This window comes from Ruditapes philippinarum, unplaced genomic scaffold, assembly GCF_026571515.1.
Source record: "Ruditapes philippinarum isolate M1 unplaced genomic scaffold, ASM2657151v2 ctg2588_1_1_1_1, whole genome shotgun sequence".
Taxonomy (NCBI): domain Eukaryota; kingdom Metazoa; phylum Mollusca; class Bivalvia; order Venerida; family Veneridae; genus Ruditapes; species Ruditapes philippinarum.
Window position 1 is genome coordinate 99576 of NW_026860467.1, and position 22916 is coordinate 122491.

A 22916-nucleotide genomic window follows, 5' to 3' on the forward strand; every position below is an offset into this window, starting at 1 on the left:
GTTAATTAGTAATAATGGCAAATAATCAAAAACTGTTACCAGAATTGTTGCCTGAATATATTATAGCTTCCTCACGTGAAAGAATCCGAAGTCCCTGTCGGGATTCGAACCCACAGCGGTGAGAGGCAAGTGGTAATTCATTTATTATAATATATGAATTTGTTAATGAATTGTTCAGACTGATTGAGAAAATTGCATGCCATTGCACAACGTTGCATTATATGTCATTATGCATTGTTTACATACGTGTATTTGATATGATTCACGACAAAACGCAACGTTATTCTTTTTAAAATAACCTTCACATACAGTAGATATGATGCTAGTGGTATTAGTTTCGTATTAAGCAGATCTATTCGAATAACTATTCTTAACTTATTGAACTTTTATAGAAATATTCAGGTAAGATAGTTTCACCCATTTGTTTATTTATTTACTCATTTAATTTACATTTTTTACGCTGCGTTTTTATTGACGCTATAAATTATAAACGAAAAAAATGTCATACGTTCTGGATATTCATGGACCTTATAATATTTAATGTGATTATGAACAGATAGCCAGGATAAAGATTTCGTACCTGCAACAGAACTTAGTATTTCCATTTGTAGATAATTATTGACTTTTATTTATAAACTTACTTACTCGATCTATCATTATATTTGATACCTGAATAAATATGTTGTTGTTGTTGAATAAATATACAGATTTATAGCTTTAAATTGACAGATATTAAAATACTTTCAATTAATGCACCATTGTCTTAGAAAGGAAAATGGCGGACTTCGCAGGCATCTTAGCGTGAAACTGATAACGATCGCTGATTAGCTTATCTCTGTGACCCCTGCCAGCTTGATTGACAGGCGGCGTAATGCTCATTTTGTTTTATTTTACATTGCATTTAAGTGTATTTTTTGTTTGTTTATATTTGCATTTTGTATATTACAAAAACCATTATTTTTGCCTTTTTATTTGTTAATTTTACAGGTTTGATTATTTTAAAAAAAAATTTTGCATTCATTATAAAGTAGGCCCTTATATTAACAACTTTTATGTTTTAAAATTTTATTCCTGACCGATTTTTAAAACCAAAATTGTGCTATAAAGAATCAATTCTAATAAATAACTGAAATAATTTTTTTGTAACTTGATCTTGTTTTTCATATTTTATTGTCTAACTTTTCTCGTGCAAAATTGCAAAATTTATTATAAAATATTCTCTCACTTTTTTACATTATTTCATAAATTGATTGCATTAATGTTTACTATGTTCATGTTTTATTTTCACTTATGTACTTCGTAATTTGAAATTTAATAGCTGATTTAAATTTTATTTACATAGCCTTTAAGTTAGTGTTTTTTGTTTATATTTGCATTTTTATATTTCGTAAACCATTGTTTTTGCCTTTTCCATTTGTCAGTTCAACAGGTCATTTGTCAATTCAGCAGATTTGATTATTTCAAACATCGTTTTTTTGTTTTGCGTTCATTAAAAAGTAAGGCCTTATATTAACAGTTTTATATGTTTTAAATTTTTATTCCAGACAGATTTTTAAAACCAAAATTGTGCTATAAAGAAATCAATACTAATAAATTTCTGAAATAATATTTTTGCAACTTTTCTTGTGCAAAATTGCATAATTTATTATAAAATATTCTCTCACTTTTTTACATTATGCCATAAATTAATTGCATACATGTTTACTATGTTCATGTTTTATTTTCACTTATATACTTTGTAATTTGAAATTTATTAGCTGATTTAATTTAATTTACATTGCCTTTAAATGTGTGTGTTTTTTTTTTGTTGTTTATATTTGCATTTTGTATATTTCGTAAACCATTATTTTTGCCTTTTCCATTTGTCAGTTCAACAGGTCATTTGTCAATTCAACAGATTTGATTATTTTAAACATCGTTTTTCTTTGCATTCAGGAACAAGTAGGCTTTTTATGTTGTATATTTTTTATTTCTAGACAGAAGTTGACGATTTTTTCCATTCTAATAGATTTCTTTAATTATATTTTTGTTACCTTTCTAACTTTTCATGTGCAATTTTGTTTTAATACATTATCTCACATTTTTTCTTTTTATAAAGTAAGGTTGGGCCACGAGAGAGTTCCTCCCCGTGGTGTGGCCTGGATATTACATTTCGCAAACAGTAAAATCCGTTATTTATTTTATTTACATCTAACCTTTGGCGAAATGTAATAACTGGACGCTCTCAACAAATTATATTAGATTTTCCACGGAGAAAAACAATAACATTTTTAAGTTAAAGTTTATTTTATTTTTAGGAAAAAAAAATGCTTATTGGCCACATTTTACCTATTTCGCAATTTCAATTATGTAATAAATCTCGTGTAATAACCTATTAATAGATGATTCTACTTTATCTTTACATATATTAAGTCAAAAATGTATTTATTTCATTAAGACAATTAATTGATCATTGTTGAATTACAACTGAACAAACACAACATCTAAATTCTAAAAATATTTTTATAACTTTTATAAAATTTCTTTCTTTTTTTATTATTACTGTATTTTTTTCATCAAAAATACCCGTTAATCACTCTAAACTATTGACATTAATCACTGAAAATAAAAGTGTTATTGCCTATTGGTCATTCTGTCTAATTACGTTTATAATCTGGAGACCGTCGATTTGTGTTATAACCTACTAATCGACGGTCTACTACAATTGACGGTCTTCGGTCTTTGGAGACTGGGGACCGTCGAAGACCGGAGACCGTCGATTAGTATCACCCATGAATACTACGGAAGTGGACAGAATTTAGATCCAGGTGACTTCGCGAGCACGCTTTGTTCTCGGTAAAAAAGTATAAAACTATAACAAAAATGCCTCAAAAGCCAAAGAAAAAGGTAACTTATTGTATTTTTATTTACAGTTTAAGTATTCTTACATAAATAGAAGGATTTAATATCTAAAGAAACGCTGTTAAACGAGTTATTATCTCTTTAATATGCCGGCAAAGTGTCGCCGCCATTTTGGTTTTAATTTATGCACATATGAATAAATCAATTATAAGAGTTTTAAGTGCCATTTCTCTACTGTAACGCCACTTTGCAAGAATATATGTTCTTTTTTTGAAAAGTCATATGATGTAGAGGTATTATTTGGCAAGTTTTTAACAGATTCCTCGTTTAATATTAAATCTCTAGAAAGCCCTACGGCCAAAGGGGTACGGCTCATTGAATGTTCACAAAATATGTATTTGATGGTAGAAAACATTTATCCTAAGTCAGAAATGAATTCTAAGTTCATTCCCATTACACTATATACTAATATATAGACAAGGGTAACAACTCCCATAAGAAGGTGTCTATGCCCAATCAGGGTTTTTGCCTCGCAGTTTTTTTAAACGATACAGCATAAATAAAAGGGAATTATGCAATTTGTAGTCGAATGATTTATCTATCGAACCAATGTAAAACTTTTCTTATATCTCTTATACTTGACGACTACTGGCCGTAAAAGTAACAAAAAACTGTTCATTTTCGCGAGATCGACATCTATCGTGGCTACGCAGGAAACACAAAGTTACACGACTGTTGCAATCGTTGGTAGATAATATCACAAGCATTTATCATGCTGGGCAATTAAAAATAGATAAAAGTAATCAAAATATACCAATAACCTATAATGCAGGGTTCTCACTAGGACTTTAAAACATGGAGTCCATGGACTCCCAACCCTGAAAAAGTTGGAGTCCAAAAGCGTGTCGCAATTAATATGTTTACAGATTAATTAGTCATCCAATGTTCACAATAGCATTGCTGATATTTTGAATGTTCAAGAGACTTCCAAAGTAAATAGTTATTCAAAAGAAACTCTGAACTACATAGTATAATTATTGTTTTGTTGTTAATATTTATTATGAAATTATTTCATTATAATGCATCAACCCATGGAAATCTTTTCTTTTTTTTCACTTTTATACCAAATCAAATTTTTCTCTGGTTAAATAAGTCCACTCTTAAGACAAAAAGTTTGTATTTGTTAAAAAAAAAACGTAAATGTATATATGCGGAATGAATAGGAAAATCGTGTACAGATTCACACAGTGTGTAACAGACCTGGGGTAATCACTAATCGTAATCATCGATTTTTTAATTGATTACATGATTACACTGTAATCATCATGTAATTGATTACCTTGCTAAAAAAATGATTACATTAATTGTAATTAATCAATTACAGCTTAAATTCAGTCTGTAATTATGATTACAATTTGATTGATGTTGATTACTTTCAGATTTTACATGAAACTATTGAATTTCAAATGATTTATTTCACATGTTACAGTTTAACTAAGGTAGTAAAATATCAAGTGAGACATTTTAAGACATCACTCACAATGAAGAAATAAGTTTTAATCCATACAGTTAACCAAATTCTAACTGAAAGATAGACATCATTGTTTGGCTGGTATGCTAACCAAAATGTCAAATCATTGGATTTATTATGTCTTTGAAGTTCCTAAAGAAACATCTGAAAATGTGACAGCACAGTGCAAATTGTGCCTTAAGAAGATAAATGGAAACACTAAGTCACATTCAAATTTCATTACCCACATTAAGGTATGTTAAATTTTGTTTCACATATTTTGGTTAAACCTTGTTTTAAGAAGTTTCAAACAATGTAGATAACTTCTTTACTTTGTATATTCTAGAGTTTATGTCAGATGCATATTACCATATTTTAATTATATGCAACAGTTATTTTGTAAGGTGATAGACAATGTGTCTATATTATAATGGATACTGTTGTAACATTGAAGTGTTTGTAAAAAAATTGATAATTTCTTTGTAAAGTCTATTGTCTCTTTGAATTCCCATATAAAATTTTATTGTTTTCACACCTGTTTTAACACCTGTATACAGCATCAGGGGTGTGGAAATCCCATGCCCGACTTGTCGGACTGGGGACTTTATGCCTGCGGACAAGTAGATTTTTCCATAGAACTTGTCCGTGGACAAGTGAAAATCTGAGCCAGTAGGAAAAACAAAATACTGTATTTTTGTTGCTTATCAATGGGGAACATTTATTGTAGTAAGTTAAGTTATGTTTCTTGGTTAACTATGAGGAAATACACTTTTTCATATCAATCATTTCAACCCATGGAAGAACTCTTGTAGGAAAGCAGGCTCCTTGATACATGCAGGTCATATGGAGGAACCTAACTCTTTATTTAAAGTAGATTTTAAAATGCACATTTGGTAACAATTGTAAAGTTGTTTTGGTTCAAATTTTTTCAAAAGGATAATTGTTTGGACATCATTCATTGCTTTATAAGAGTTGTAGATTGTTTCCTTAAACTACAGAAATGATGTCTGGTCTTTACTAAGCAAATCTGTTCACACTTTACTATATGAAAGAACACTGTTACCTCTAATTAACTTTTGTTTAAACACATGGCCAATGTTTTGTATTTTCATATGGGCAAGTACAGTTAAGCTGCGGACAAGTAAAAATTTCTGGCCAACTTGTCCGTGGGCAAGTGGCAAAATTTCATATTTCCACACCCCTGAGCATACTGTACAATTGACACTTTTCAAAATTTCTGTTGCAGAGAGTTCATTATGAAACCTACACCAAGAAGACTGAGGACCATTCCTGCATCATTGGCCCCTGTAGAGCGTTTGTTTAGTGTTGCGGGTAAAATTTTCCGTCCAGTGATAGATGCAGTCTGACTGACAGACGGTTTCATGAACTTATCATGCTAAAGTGCAATGCTAAAATATGATAAAGTGATGTGACAGTAACTAAAAGTGTGTTAAAATGATGACTGTTGATGAGCTGGAAATCCCTTGTTTATATGATGTATATCTGTACACTGTGTAAGAGATTCATCCGATCGACGATTATTTTACCAAATATCTTCAAAAGGGGGCAAATTAAAGATCGACATTTAAAGATTTAATGTTGATTAAATAATAAAGAAACAATTCATTCGCATGTTTGGCTTGGTAACTGACAATTTTTGCGAAATTTAGGGTTTCTGGCGAACGTGAAATCGCCGATGTTCGGGATCAATTTTCAGATAGAGAAAAGTGTATGTGTACCTGGCATTTCGGCACAATATCTTAAATTCTTAATACTCTTATAGAAAGTTTTTGCAAGAATGAAACTAAAGCAAAGTTGTGCCTAGAAAATGCCGAAAATATTCGACAATCATTATAATGCCGAAAATATTCGACAATCATTCAAAATTACACTCAATTGTAATTTGAGAAAACAGTCTTTAAACTTGCGGCGCAAATAGTCGATAATTTTATCCTTTTGTCGGTAAAATTTGCTAATTTCCAATCAACTGTTGATCAAAGATATAAAATTATCACCTCGTGATATATCTGGTAATTACATGTACTTTACAGCGCGTGTATACATTAGTCTGATCACTATTGCGTGATAATGATCGGAAGCGTTATCGCTGATTGGCTAATTGCTTCACGGGTCGATGTGCATAGGACCGCCTACCTATAGACTGACACGCGCTGACGCATTTGTGTATTTGTGGTTGTAAACAATCGGGAATGTTTATGCGTCCCCGGGCAAAATTAAGCGTACGTGGAATCCTTGCTCTGAAATATATGCGTCCAGCTGCAATAAACATGCGTACCGGGACGCCGAAATAAGCGTCCCCGAGAACCCTGTAATGACAATGTGATATAAACTCACCTGCGGCTTCAAAATATTTCCCCGTTGAAAATTCTATAAAACACCGCCATCTTGATGAATATAAACAACCGTCATCTGATAAGTCGGTTTTTTTCGGAAATTTACGGGTATATTTTCGGGAAATATTTTGAATTGAAGCCGCAGGCGAGTTTAAACCCTGATTGGGCATAGACACCTTCTTATGAGAGTTGTTACCCTTGTCTATATATTAGTATATAGTGTAATGGGAATGAACTTAGAATTCATTTTTGACATAGGATAAATGTTTTCTACCATCAAATACATATTTTGTGAACATTCAATGAGCCGTACCCCTTTGCCTACGTCTAGCCAAAAGTTCTAGCCGTAAGTGAGTCACTTACGACTAGCCAGGACACACTGTATTGTCTAGCCAAGCTAAAGAGACTTGAGCGAACAGATTTTATAGTACCGCTAGACCTGTTCGCTGAAGCCAATCCTGTATCGAAAGTCAACCAGAACCGTGACATATTTATGTCATGCTGTAATTCAATAAATTTGCGTGATTTGGGCAAAAGCTATTTGAATACAGATAGTTAGATATATTTGGGACACCTCAGTCTATATTTTTGAACACAAAACATTAGATTGATGAAAAAATGCCTGAAAGTTTATCAGTGGGTTCACATTTCATAAAATTCGCCGCCATTTCTGCCCTATTTATCACGTGACCAGCGAGAATTTAGGTTCGGATACCTTTGCATAACATTTGGTGACCCCGTGACCCAAATGCTAATTATGTCTCCCCCACCTCGGGGGGAGACATATTGTTTTTGCCCTGTCCGTCAGTCCGTCAGTCCGTCCGTCCGTCCATTCTTCGTTTCCGGACGATAACTAGAGTTCCTTTTGACCTACAGCCCTCAAACTTCATAGGATGATTGGTCTTATAGAGCTGATGATCCCTATTGTTTTTGGGGTCAGTAGGTCAAAGGTCAAGGTCACAGTGACCGTTGGTCAATTTCTCGTTTCCGGATGATAACTAGAGTTCCTTTTGACCTACAGCCCTCAAACTTCATAGGATGATTGGTCTTATAGAGCAGATGATCCCTATTGTTTTTGGGGTCAGTAGGTCAAAGGTCAAGGTCACAGTGACCGTTGGTCAATTTCTCGTTTCCGGATGATAACTAGAGTTCCTTTTGACCTACAGCCCTCAAACTTCATAGGATGATTGGTCTTATAGAGCTGATGATCCCTATTGTTTTTGGGGTCAGTAGGTCAAAGGTCAAGGTCACACTGACCGTTGGTCAATTTCTCGTTTCCGGATGATAACTAGAGTTCCTTTAGACCTACAGACCTCAAACTTCATAGGATGATTGGGCTTATTGAGCAGATGATCCCTATTGTTTTTGGGGTCAGTAGTTCAAAGGTCAAGGTCACAGTGACCGTTGGTCAATTTCTCGTTTCCGGATGATAACTAGAGTTCCTTTTGACCTACAGCCCTCAAACTTCATAGGATGATTGGTCTTATAAAGCAGATGATCCCTATTGTTTTTGGGGTCAGTAGGTCAAAGGTCAAGGTCACAGTGACCGTTGGTCAATTTCTCGTTTCCGGATGATAACTAGAGTTCCTTTTGACCTACAGCCCTCAAACTTCATAGGATGATTGGTCTTATAGAGCAGATGATCCCTATTGTTTTTGGGGTCAGTAGGTCAAAGGTCACAGTGCAGTGGGGGAGACATGCGCTTTTTTACAAAAGCATCCTCTAGTTTTTAATTGAAAACATGGCTTTGCAATTATGAATAACTGTGTATTTATTCAATAACAGACATTGTACCAAAAACATGTTGGATATTTATTTTTTTGAGTGATAGTTCATGAATTATTTGTTTGTTTTTATTTATAATTGTATCCTTACTAAAAATAGTATATGGTCCATTAGTAAAATTAGATGCTAGAATTTCCAAAACTTGAAGTCCCGCGAGATCTCATTTGAAAGCAGACTCCATATTGGTAAACATTCTCTAGATATTTCCCTAACAAACAGTTGGGTACACAATGTCATAAAAGTTTCATTTAAAAACAAAACATGAATCGATTCAAAATTGATTTGTTCACCAAATGGTAATTTTTTTAGCCAAATTTCATTAAAAAGGGTGATTATAATAGGTTTTAATGTACAGCACACGAACAGCCAAATTCTGGTAGTCTTTGCAAATAGGGTTGACCCATAACTTTACTGTCGCACAACATCAAAATAAAAGTAACATATAAAGTTATGGAAGCCAGAACTATGTCTATCCGCACTTTTCAAAATTACATGAAAGTCAAAAATGCGTATGTTATTTTGTGCCTTTAACAAAGATTTTAACCAAGTCCCCCGCATAATTTGTCCTTGTGTGTTCACTTTAATAAAGATGTTCTGCATTTTGGAATATGTATTAAAGTAATGCAAGCATTGTAATCTTGATAAAAGTGTCAAAGTTAGATGTTATACAGGGCATTATTTGTCAAAATTGTGAAAGGGCCTGGACCTGTTCATTTTGTGAAAAAAGCGTGATTTGTCATAAAATTGTGGGAAAAAAAATACATATTGATTTTGGCATTACATTATGAAACCGGAAAATGTCAAGTCGGTACTTTAACCCACTTAACAGGTGCTTCAACCATTTAAATTGATAAACTATTTCTGTGTTCTTGAAATTGGCGTAAATCATGTTTAACTGGAGGGTAAACAATGTATTTCAAATACAAAGTCCAAATATTTTGTGAAATTTCTTTTGAAATTGTGAATTTTTTGCCGCCACTTTGTGGAAAAAAAGTGCAATTTTGAATTGTGAAGGGGCCTTATATCGGCCCCTGTTATAGAAGGGGAAAAAGCCTTGTTATAAGTAATTATGCCCCCATTTTGAAAAAAAGGGGGTATATTGCTTTGCACTTGTCGGTCCGTCGGTCCGTAGACCAAATGGTTTCCGAGTGATAACTAAAGAACCCTTAGGCCTAGGAACTTCAAACTTGGTATGGTGATTGGTCATGACCAGTAGATGACCCCTATTGATTTTGGGGTCAAGGGGTCAAAGGTCAAGGTCACATTGACCTTGAAAGCAAAAACGGTTTCCGATCAATAACTAAAGAACCTTAAGGCCTAGGAACTTCAAACTTGGTATGGTGATTGGTCATGACCAGTAGATGACCCCTATTGATTTTGGAGTCAAGGGGTCAAAGTCAAGGTCACATTGACCTTGAAAGCAAAAACAGTTTCCGATCAATAACTAAAGAACCTTAAGGCCTAGGAACTTCAAACTTGGTATGGTGATTGGTCATGACCAGTAGATGACCCCTATTGATTTTGGGGTCAAGGGGTCAAAGGTCAAGGTCACATTGACCTTAAAAGCAAAAACGGTTTCCGATCAATAACTAAAGAACCTTAAGGCCTAGGAACATTAAACTTGGTATGGTGATTGGTCATGATCAGTAGATGACCCCTATTGATTTTGGGGTCAAGGGGTCAAAGGTCAAGGTCACATTGACCTTGTAGGTAAAAACGGTTTCTGATCAATAACTAAAGAACCTTAAGGCCTAGGAACTTCAAACTTGGTATGGTGATTGGTCATGATCAGTAGATGACCCGTATAGATTTTGGGGTCAAAGGTCAAGGTCACATTGACCTTTAAATTAAAAATGGTTTCTGATCAATAACAAAAGAACCTTAGGCCTAGGAACTTCAAACTTGGTATGGTGATTGGTTATGACCAATCAGATGACCCCTATTGATTTTGGCGTTAAGGGGTCAAAGGTCAAGGTCACATTGACCTTGTAGGTAAAAACGGTTTTCCGATCAATAATGAAAAGAACCTTAGGCCTAGGGACTTCAAACTTGAGATGGTGATTGGTCATGATCAGTAGATGACCCCTATTGACTTTGGGGTCTAGGGGTCAAAGGTCAAGGTCACATTGACCTTGTAGGTAAAAATGCTTTCGGATCAATAACTTAAGAACCCTTATGCCTAGGAACTTCAAACTTGGTATGGTGATTGGTCATGACCAGCAGATGACCTATTGATTTTGGGGTCAAGGGGTCAAAAGGTCAAGGTCACATTGACTTTGTAGGTAAAAACGGTTTCCGATCAATTAACTAAAAACGCTTAGGCCTAGGAACTTCAAACTTTGTGTGATGATTGGTCATGACCAGTAGATGACCCTATTGAGTTTTAGGTGAAGGGTCAAAGGTCAAGGTCACATTGACCTTGTTAAAAAAAACGGTTTCTGATCAATAACTCAAGAACGCTTAGGCTAGGAACTTCAAACTTGGTATGGTGATTGGTCATGACCAGCAGATGACCCCTATTGATTTTTGGGTCAAAGGTCAAGGTCACATTGACCTTTTAAGTAAAAAAAGGTTTCTGATCAATAACTCAAGAACGCTTAGGCCTAGGAACTTCAAACTTGTATGGTGATTTGTCATGACCAGCAGATTACTCCTATTGATTTTGGGATCAAGGGGTCAAAAGGTCAAGGTCACAATGACCTTGTAAGTAAAAACGGTTTCTGATCAATAACTAAAGAATGCTTCGTCCTAGAAACTTCAAACTTGGCATGGTGATTGGTCATTCCCAGCAGATGACCCCTATTGATTTTGGGGTCAAAGGTCAAGGTCACATTGACCTTGTATGTTAAAACGGTTTCCGATCAATAATAAGAGAACCCTTAGGCCTAAGAACTTCAAACTTGGCATGGTGATTGGTCATGACCAGCAGATGACCCCTATTGATTTTGGGGTCAAGGGGTAAAGTTCAAGGTCACATTGACCTTGTAGGTAAAAACGGTTTCTGATCAATTTACTAAAAACGCCTAGGCCTAGGAACTTCAAACTTGGTATGATGATTTGGTCGTGACCAGCAGAATTTGACCCCTGTTGAGTTTTGGGTCAAGGGGTCAAAGGTCAAGGTCATGACCAGTAGATACTTTATAACCCTTATTAATTGTTTGATCACTGGGTCAGACGTCATGCATAATAACCATATCACATGACTAATTGGCTGCTGATAGGGGGCATACATGTTTTACAAACATATCTTGTTAAAGTTTAAAATAACGTCATTGCTTTTCATGCTTATGATTTGTTGTTTTAACAAATATAGATATTCGTACTTTCTTTATTGTAGCCATGGTGATTAATCACTGCATAATAGGCATATGAAGACAAAATTTTGCTGTTTCTTGGTTAAAGTTCTTGTTTAAAGACACAAAATAAAACCATGCATTTTCGATTTTCATATAATATTGAAAAGTGCCGTACGGCTAGCCAATACAGTGTGTCCGGACTAGCCGTATGTGACTCACGTTTAGAACTTTTGGGTAGCTATACGGGCCGGTACGGCTAGCCTCTTCCTAATTTTTAAGCAGCAAAATCCATGGAAAATGAAAAACCCTAACCCTCAAAAAACATAATCAGGTCTAGGAGTTCATGACATTTATGGACTGTCTGTAAATTCATGGACAGTCTAGAAATTTAAAGATTTTTCAATCCATAAATTTACAGATATTTATTATGAAAATTGATGTTTGGTTTTATACTACAGGGTTGTTGTTTTTTACTAACAAACTGACACCGAAAGTCGGGGTCTTCCCCTGGGTAAATAGCCAAGTTTTTTCCCCCAAAATTCTATTTTCCCTTTGAACTGTTAAGGGATTAAATAATTAAAAGGTAACAAATATTAAGATTTTTATTTCAGCAAATGAAACCCGCCAATTTCACAATTTTGACAAAAAATCCCTTTGCAATTATTGCCCAAAATATCCAAAAACATTGCAGAAAATTGTAAGGAGTGTATGAACATGGGGGCTGCCATTTTTTTCTTGGCTATTTTCTGTACTGAACTGTACTATTTCCGGATAAGCAAACTATTTTTATTTTTATTTGTATCTTATATAAATGCTTTATAAACAAAACAAACTGTTGGAAAGAAACATTTCTAGAAATCTGATATTTGATGTCTTAAGCCCTAAAAGGCCTATTAGGTATTTTCATAGTGATTACTCTAGACTTAAAAAGGGGCAGGGTGGAACATGTGTCAAAGGGAAACGCTCCACATTTAATACATGATTTTTAAAGACTTAGAATTTTTAGATGATAGGTATATAGCACAGACAAAGAAAAAGCAAAAGAACACTTTTATTTCAAATCATTTTTAAATATACAGGGCTCAAGCTAGGTTCAAAATTTAGGGAGAAGTCACTTCTCCCTCCAGCTGCTTTAGGGAGAAGTGGGGAGACTTTAAGGAGAAGTGAGGAGATTCATTTATCGATGTTTGTTGTATGTTATTGCAATTATGTTGACTCACTGTACATATCTTATTAAATGAATTGGATTTGTGTTACAACAGAATATTCAATTTTAATTTAAAAGTAGTTTGAAACAAGTAATAATAAGAATGAGTATCATGTAATGCAACCATTGCATTAAATGAAGATAAAAAAGACATAGTTGAATTCCTATCATGGATCAATATATCATGGTGGATTAACAGTTATTCCCTTCTGATTTACTATTAAAAGCTTGCGCCGGACATTTATATTCATATTCACTTAGTTGTAAAGGAAATGAAAGTAGATAACGAAAGAAACGGTTCTTTAATTTAACTACATTTGTAATAAATACAGTGTAATACGCCGTCAATTTTATCAAATTTAACTCGTCGACAAAAAAGGTTATCATAACTTTCATTTTAAAATTACCGTTACAGTTATATGTCGAGCGGTCCCTCGTAATTCTGACAATCATTCGATAGTGAAAATTTAATTGACGTTTGATCCGTCCATCATAAATAATTGTTACTGGTAGTTGTATGTTAGCGATTTAATGATGGTTTAATAATGTCGCCTCGATTGAAACGTGAATTGCGATTGGTTTCTCGCACGTATCGGTAATCTCGCCGTGGGCGGAGTCTAATTGTTCCTCGAGTGTCTGTTAATTAGACTTTTATGACATGTTGGTAAACAAACGGATTAAATGACATTTCGCGTTTGATTGAGATGCATGACAGTCCCTTTTTCCGGCGGCGAGGGTAAACTAAGCAAACACACACAACATGTTATTCACAGTTATTGTTGGTAATTTTCAATAATGGATCAATAAAATCGGGCGACTTCATCTTCGCTTTCATGTAGGATGTCGGCGAAGTCAGACGGAATTCGGCGACTATTTCGCCCGAATCGCCCAGTAGCTCGAGCCCTGATATATGTATTTAACAACTCATAGCATTACAATTGACCAGAATAATATATGACAGTCACATAAAACATTTTTAAGGATGAGTAAAAATAATATCATTATGGCTTGGTGGAATATAAAATTTTATGTAGTCCTGACACAAATATATTATACAAGTATTATATAAAGAGCTAGCACTGGCAATTTTTTTCTTTGAGCCAATTCTTTTCGCAGTGAAAATTGCCTGCCTGTATTTAATTTTCAAATAAGGGCAATTTTAGGCAATGTACAGCATGAGATATTTAGAAGAAAAAAAAAACAAGCTATATCCAACTTTATTTTGGTAGTAACATTTTATAACATTAAAACATCTAACTTATAATTTATAGTCAGTAAATATCACAAGCAGTTATGATGTGAAGTGACAAATTATACATCACATAACAATTAATTACATTTTTTTATTATAATTTATGTTTTCTCTTGAAAAATGAAGAGACTTAGTTGAACTTCTGACTATAAAGTTAAAGAATCCCTTGTAAACTTGGTGTCCTCAGGATCACAGAACTGCATTTGTGCTGAACCCTGCTGAGAAAAATAGTTCAGTGCAGCCATATGTATCCCAGTTTTATATATGCATAGAGTTAGATATATGTTGTTGTTTTTTCTGTTGTAGCCACAAACACCGGCCAGCCAAGCTGAAAGTGTCACAGTGCAAAATGCTGAGAATCTGATGTCAACCTTTATTAAATACTACAAGGTAATTGAGATGAATCTTCATATAAGAATCTACTTGTCACAATAAAATTGTCTTGTGTTATTGTTTAATATTCAGTGTTTTTTTTCTTTATATAACTACTACCCTAAAACGGTACCATTCCCAATAGAAAATAGACATTAAAATTCCCAATTTACAATGTTAAATTCCCAAAATGGCTGTTCAAAATGCCCACAAGGCCAAGTGATTTTTCTAAAATCATTTAAATCCAACATATTCATATAAATCACCACTCAATAGTTCTATCTGGACAGTAAAAGCTGTTAGCTATCTTTATTCATGATGTCTAATCTCATTTGTAGCTGAAAAAAATGCATTAAAAAATTCCCAATTTTAGTCAAAATAACACATTTTTTCCCAATCAGTCTGGTACCGGCACCATTCCCAAAGTAGAGAAAAAAAACGCTGATATTACAACTCTTGTGACTGAAAGTAGGTTAAAATTTTTGAGTAATTACAAGGCCTGCAAAATCTGATTTCAATTTACTTCATCTTGAATGTTTTCTTAACTTGTCTATATAGATATGATATTTATAAAGTAAATTCTTGAAGGAAGATGAAAAGTGTTATGTCAACCTTAATCTTGTTTACGGTAACATTATGGTCATATAATGTGTTACTGTAACATCATTCACTATCTTATTTTGATAATTGTAAAAATCCTGTTCTTTTTGTCATCAGTAACACTAAATGATTTTTTCTTTTCAATAGGGTATTGGCTTGGTACCAGAGGAAGAGTGGAAGCATTTCTTCACAAGTTTGTTTACAGACTTGCCATTCACCTTCAGAATCTGTGAAAATCATAGAAAGATCAACAATGTCCTTGAAGGAAAACCAGGAACTCTTGGGTATTTTACGCATTTTAACTGTGCATCTTTCAAATCACGAACATATTCAAGGTTTTCTGTTAAGTTTAAACATTCTGAAGACAATTAGACTGTATAATTATTGCCTTAACATTATGTAGATAATTAAGGAAAAGCATTACAATTTGGAAGTCACAAGCCATAGTCAAGGATTGAATGACTGGGCTAAATTCAGAGAAAAGAAACAAGATTGTCCTCACAGTGTGGTTTTTATCACTTAATTGGGTACAGGCCTTGAATTTGGGGAAAATTTATCATTAAAATTGCTGATTTAGGAAATAAAAAACTTGTGTCAGTTTAGATTTTGGGAAAAACTGCATGATTTTAAAGAGAATTTCAATTAAGAAGAGGCCTTATTTGTTATACAAGGTGAAAAATCACTGCCTCAGAATAAGTTATACATACTAGGTATTTGCGGCAAAACTGTTTAATAAAATTTTGTTTAATGCTATATAAGAAATACAGTTTTATAATGTCATAATCTTTTTCAGGCAAGCTGAAGTGTTAAGGGAGTTTCTCAGAAATAGTGTTTTCCCTAAGGTTGCAAATGTAAGTGTGAACGATGTGCCATTTGAAGTCACCCCCTTACCATGGTATGTATCTTATGTTGTTTTTATGTGTGAGATATTTGTTTAAATACTTCAAATATTGTTCTTAATTTACTTAATTTAGTAGCTAGTGATTTATGCTTTTGGCACCATTGTCCACAAGTGCAGTTTTCAAAGTCTACTAAGTCTAGAAATCATATCGGGAAGAAAAAAAACATTTCAGTTTACAAGTGTCTGTTAATAAACCTTTTAAAGCAGATTTTATGCATAATTCTCATTACTTCCTTGGTAAAACAAACTTTCCATGAATACCCTGGTGTATTATGTAAAATTCCCAATTTGAATAAAGAAGATTCATTTTTCACAACTTCTACCGTCACCATTCCTAAAAGAAGGTGGAGGGTATGTTGACTTATAGCACTTCTATATCAATATTTGTATTTAAATTGATAAAAAAAATTGAAAAATTATACGCCCGTTTCAAAAACTGGTCGTATTATATAGAGCTGTCATCGATATCGACAATATCGATGTATCGTTGATATTTTTTGTCGATCAATAATCGATACACATTTTAAAAAATCGATACTTTTGACTAATAAATTAAATGTCTAGAAATTATAAAATTCACCCAAAATATATACGGAAGCAGTTATTTATATCTAATGTTATGCTTTTGTTATATAGTGGAATTATTTCACAGCAATAATGACAAAAAATATTATCTGAAAAAAATCATGCAGTGGACAAGACACTGTACAGAACATGTTTTTGACTGAATTCATTAAAACAGGTATGAAAGTGAATGACAGACAAGTGACTATAGGATATTATCGATATATCAGTGTATCGTTGATTTTAGTCACTTGATATTGATATATCGTTGATATGCTTTGCACTGAATCAATGACAGCTCTAGTATTATAGATTCCCCCCTGGTGGGCGGGCAGGCAGCATGGCGGAGCATATCTCCTACACACACAGAGGTATTTTAATGAAACTTAATAGAAATGTTAACCACTGTAAGAAGCCGTGTCACGTGCATGAACCAGGCCTCTATGTCAAAGATCAAGGTCATTGAAAAACACTTGTCCGGAGCAAAACTTCTACATGCATTGAGGGATTTCAATATAACTTGGCACAAATGTTCACTATTGTTAGTGTTGTGTGCAAAATGTAGGTCCCTGCAGCCAAGGTCAAGGCCACACATAGGGGTTGAAAATTCAGATTAAAATATGAAATAGTGTATTGGGACCATTTAGTCATAATTTATTGAGGGATTGAAACACAAATGGTCATTATCATGACTACTGGTGTGAATGTTCACTATTGTTAGGCAGAGTGTCGCATGCAAAATTTAGGTCCCTGCAGTCACACATAGGGGTCAAAAATAAAAAAAATCACTAGAGATGATAATATTTCCAGATATATATCCGGATATTGCCCAGAGAATATCTCCTATATGCATATCTATAATGCACACATTTCTGTCAAAAGCTTCTGTGACAGGCATATATTGCAACAATGTTGCCCTTCTTTCACAATTGTTATACTTCTGTACAGTCTAGATAAAAGAAACCATAGCTCCTTACATTCCTTAGCTTTAATTACAGAACGGATTGCATATACTGATTTTTGGAACAATATTAAGTAAACTGAATTAAACTTTACCACAAAAAACTTTTTGTCAATAGGTACCCGAAACAGCTAGCCTGGAAAACAAATGTGGACCAGAAGACATTCCATCAGTGTCCCGAGTTGAAACCAATTAGTAACTTTGTAGTCCAAGAAGACAAAGCTGTAAGTATAATCTTCTGGACACTCCCTCTCTGTTTCAGGGGAAAAATACCTGTAGGAAGGGAATGTTTTATTGTTTTCCCTTGTACTGGGAATCTCAGGCAACTTGTGCTGAAAATACAATAGTTGAAATTTCCAGTGTTTCCATGCTGTTAATTATCACAAATTTTCAATTATCACAAATTTTACATATAAAATGCAAATTTCATTTGGCTAATGCTTTTGACAGATCAGATATAAATTACAAAAAGTTTTTTTTCGGGGGATCATGGACGATGTTTATTCAAGTTAATAGTGGCACAAACATACATGAATTAATGGTCTTATTAAATGAAGTCAGTGCTTGTGAGATGTCTTGTAAATCTTGAACACTAATAGGATATTATATAAAAATTATAATAATAATGCTGATATGTTTTGTTTTCAGGGCTTTGTGTCGAAGCAGGAGATTTCCAATATGATCCCACCCCTGCTTGTGGACATAAATCCTAATCACAAGGTATGATGTAGCAATTTATTTGTATGCATACCTCAACTATGTCTATACACTGGGATTACAAGAGACTGTGAAGTGCTTTTTTCTTGCAGCCCAACTTACTTGATTTTTTGTTATTGTAGTCCAGACTTGAACATATATATTCTATCTTAAAAGTTCAACTGAGTACATGTTTTAAAAAGTAGTGGCCAGATGTCTGTCATGTGTGATCATTTGTGTGTCTTAACCCACAGTGTCCGAAAACAACATGCCCTCCATAGATTTAATAACAAACTTCACTGGAATGCAGGGCTTTTTTTCACAGGTTGGGGAAGCAGCCCTGCCCTTAATTTTGGGGAAAAATAACACGGTATATTTGCAAAAGGGGAAGAAAAAAACTTGATGTGACTTAAATTTTTGGGGAAAACTGCATGATTTTAAAGAATTTTTCTTTGGGGAAGCAGCCCAATAACAGCCCCTGCTATAGAAGGGAAAAAAAAACCTGGAATGATTCTTGGCATGTCTTCTGACAGAGTGCTAGAAAAGTTGTGCATTAAACATTGTAAAATATGCTTTAAGATTCAACTATGGTCATATAAATACCCTTAATAAAATATTGAATAGGCATTCAGTTCAATTAAATGTGTGTTACTGGTCAGTAACAAACCTTTTTAATTTCCCCACTATTTACATTTTTAACAATCCTTTTTTTATTTTTGCAAGTTCAGATAGTTATACTTTCTTGTATGATAGAACTTAATGCAAAATCAATTTAAGATGTACTGGTATTGCTGAAAAATCACTTATTTCTTTTTCTCTTGTGAAATTATTTAGAATTGCAAATAAACATAATATCAAAATTCTCCTGGTATTGTCTTGAATGTTTTCTGTATTGTTTTTTTTTTGTTCTAGATTCTGGAGATGTGTGCAGCGCCAGGTTACCAGACCACACAGATCTTGGAACAAGTCTTAAACAGCCCTAAAAAGATACCTGGTAAATTATTTGTGTTGTATTTTGAGTAGTTAAGAGCAAAATCTGTTTATTTTTGTGTATACATTATATTATAGGGATTTGCATTTATTTGTAACGGCCACAACTTAAGAATGTCTGCATCGTGTAAATGCATGATGCCATTTTAAGTAGTAGAATAATCAAGTACAATTTACCGTAAAAAAGTCCTTCGATATATTTGAGGCATTACGCACTTTTTTTTGGCCGCAAAGATAATTTCTGATCTAGTTGTGTGACAGGTGTTAATTACACAGCCGTGTGTTCTGACGGCCTTTGTAAGCGTTCAAATGTGTGATAAAATACTCTGTTACCATTCAAATTGCCGTAGTGGTATTTGAAATTAAACAGTATGTATAAGTTTCATTTGAGAATTCCATGACCCAGTGTAGTGTGATAATCATATGGAATATATTTACTAAAAGCTGGTTAAGTTATCGCCCTTTCCTTTTGTTACGCCTTTTATGACTTGCTTGAAAACACCAACAACTCCAAATTTTGTCATTAAATTTGTATTGAGGTCCTGATGTGTCAAAAAGTTTTATTGCAAATCACTGCAACTTTGACTTACCAAAGTTCTACTGTATGTGATGGGTTCATTTTAATTTCATTTTAATCCACGGTTGTTATCATTATTTATGTATTGTTCTTTCAGATGGCTTCGTTGTGGCCAATGATATAGATTTTAGGATTAACTACAGGTGGTCACAAGGAACCAATGTTTTTTTCACACATGAAGATGCAAAGAAATTTCCTGACTTGTATACAACAGAAGAGGTATGCTTCCTAGTACATGTGTTATTATTTCTGAATTTCAAAATTTTTGGAACGTTCAAAACTCTTTTCTACATAACAGTGTACACACACAGTAATGCTTAATACAGGATTTTAGGATTATTTTTAAACGTTCATCTCAGATACTTTTCATCCCAAATGGTATCTTGTAGAGAAAAAAGACATGTGTTAAAATCAATGTTCAAGTCCAGAAAAACAAACTACAATTGCAGAATGTTATTGCATTATGACTGCCAGGCATAGAATAGACTTGAGAGAACGGAAACCAGATGTCTTAGTTAGGACTTCTCTGTCCTTAATCTAGACAGAGTGAAATTTAACTTTTATATATGCTGTGACTTATCTTGGTTCAAGCTACACCTTGATATTTGAGCCACTTCACGACAAAACCAACGTAATGCGTTTGCGACCAGCATGGATCCAGACCAGCCTGCGCATCCGGGCAGTTTGATCAGTTCCCATGCTGTTCGCTATTAGTTTCTCTACTTGTAATAGGGTATTTAAGCAAACAGCATGGATCCTGATCAGACTGCGCTGATGCACATGCTGGTCTGGATCCATGCTGGTCGCAAATGCATAACCCTGGTTTTGTTGTGACGCAGCTCAAATTTTGTTATTGTTTTACAGCATGACCAGGACAGCAAAATCTCTTATGACAGAATCTTCATTGATGCACCATCAAGGTGTGTAACTTTATTATAAGTAAATACATGTTGTTAGGGAGAAATACACATTTTGAACATCTTGATTATTTACAGAAAATGATACTGGTATTTATTTAAAAATAATCAATGTCGAGTTTGATGTTTTAAAAAAATATCCAGTTATTTACATGTAAATGATATTAGAATTGTATAAATACTTTTATAATAAAGTTATAACTGTTTGTTTGATTGTGTGATTGATTGTGATATAGTTTCAATGTATTTATTTTACCACAGCCATTCAGGTATTGTTGATCTGTGAAAAAATATAGCCTATAGGAGGCCAAGTCACTTGGCCCCTATTAGCATTAATGGACAAAGCTTTGGGCTTTCAAATATTTTAAAGGGATGATAAATATCAATGATATTTTGAACGATGATTTTCATCTACTGCCTTCGATAATGTAATTTTGATAACCATTTTCTGAACTGTTTCCCTTTGCTTGTTATTTCTATGTTAAACTTGCTGTTGTGATAATTTTGTGTCACTGGTTTTGTATATTCAGTGAGGATGGATCTATGAGAAGCATTAAGAAGATCAGAGGTAACTGGAATGTCACCAAGGCTCAGAAAAACCACAAGTATGTACACCCAGTGACTAGATAGGGAAATCTTAATGTTAGGAGTGAGAAAAAATAATGTATTGTGTCCTTGTAGAAATTATTAAAATGATAAAGTAATGCAAGGCAATCCACCCATGGATATGTTAAACATTGACTTTAAAAGATTAGTTATTCCTTTAGATAGAATAAAAAATAATCGCAAAAGTTGCTTTATAGGTTTTAATTTTCATTTTTGTGTACCAAACCCCTTTTTGGGAAATTGTCATTGTTAGGTAAGGTGGCCTTTTCATATAAGCTGAAAGAAATAAAGAATTTCAACAATAATTTTATAATGATATTTTAAAAATTTGTTGTCTTTTGAAGATCTAAAAACAATGCTTAGACGGGGCTTATTTCGGGATTTGAATGGAACTTTCACCCCAACATCTCTAAACCAATTGAAAATAGGCTTTTTGGCACTCTTTTAAAAGAACCCAAGTAGCTTTTTTTTGCTCCTTTTATTGAAAAGTTAAAATTTGTTTTATATGAAAAAGACACGAGGAGGGGATAAGGTGAAAGTCCCCGATTGGGGGTTTTCCATGATGTGACACAGTATGGTACATCGCGACTTTCAGTTTTTTTGGGGAAGAGACATTGTTTTACTCTTGTGCTTTATTCGGGTTTTAATGGCACTGACTAAAGCGGCAAAAGCCCCGACATTTTTTAAGCTAGTGGATAGTTTCCTGAAAATAAAGGGGCATCGAAAGAGTCCCAGTCAAATTAAACCCCCACGGGGTGTGGGGAAAAATGGTTTGTACATTTTTTTGTGGAAATGTTTTCAGAAAACGGGGGGACATTAATCAATTTGGAGAAAAAAGGGCCAAAACCCCTATTTAAATGATTTAAGGGTAAATTAAAAAATTTTGATTCAAGGGGTCATTTTATGAAAAAAAATGCTAAATATGAAGAATGGGAAAAACAGAGGAAAAATATAGATTGATTGAAAAATAGTAATGTGGTTAAAAATTTGAGTTTTGGTTTTTAGTTTTGTTTTTTCTTTTTAAATTTTTTGCAAAATTTAAAAGTATTGCATTAAAATTTTTAAAACAAAATTAACCAGAGATTAAATTTTTTATTTGAAACCTTTCCCAAGAAAATTGATTTTTAGTGCCTTAAATATTCCTGATTTTTTACTAAAATATTTGGATAGTAGAACGATACCAGCAATATTTCTAGGGGAAGAGTTCCTAGAAATTTTTGTAAAAGACAGTATTGAGATATCTTTCACATCTTTTTGAAAAGTGTAAGACCACAGCTGACTACAGGGGTTTTCTTGTCATGGCTTGGGAAGTGGGAAGCAGTCCTTCACCTTATTTTAGTGAAAAAATGATATGGTATTTTTGTAAAAGGGGGGAAAAAAACTTGATGATCATGCACCCAAAAACTGCATGATCGTCAAGTTGTTTAAAGAATTTTTCTTTTGGTTTTAGCCACCTTAAAATGGCCCCTGTGTTAGAAAGAAAAAAA

The 22916-nt window shown here is 33.6% G+C and overlaps 1 protein-coding gene across 1 annotated transcript; it reads left to right on the forward strand.

The window, feature by feature from the left end:
• Nucleotides 1–2745: 2745 nt before the first annotated feature.
• Nucleotides 2746–21478, forward strand: LOC132760198 (RNA cytosine C(5)-methyltransferase NSUN2-like). The gene is made up of 10 exons (XM_060752114.1): nucleotides 2746–2886; nucleotides 14552–14635; nucleotides 15365–15501; nucleotides 16011–16112; nucleotides 17762–17867; nucleotides 18292–18363; nucleotides 19252–19333; nucleotides 20004–20125; nucleotides 20771–20826; nucleotides 21354–21478. The coding sequence occupies exons 1-10, from the start codon at nucleotides 2863–2865 to the stop codon at nucleotides 21451–21453; spliced, it is 885 nt and encodes a 294-aa protein (XP_060608097.1). The 5' UTR covers nucleotides 2746–2862; the 3' UTR covers nucleotides 21454–21478.
• The last annotated feature ends 1438 nt before the right edge of the window (nucleotides 21479–22916 follow it).

Coding starts and splice junctions, on each gene's coding strand:
- LOC132760198 (XM_060752114.1), top strand. CDS start 2,863: ATGCCTCAAAAGCCAAAGAAAAAG. Junction 14,636..15,364: donor CCTTTATTAAATACTACAAG/GTAATTGAGATG, acceptor TCTTTTCAATAG/GGTATTGGCTTGGTACCAGA. Junction 20,126..20,770: donor ACTTGTATACAACAGAAGAG/GTATGCTTCCTA, acceptor ATTGTTTTACAG/CATGACCAGGACAGCAAAAT.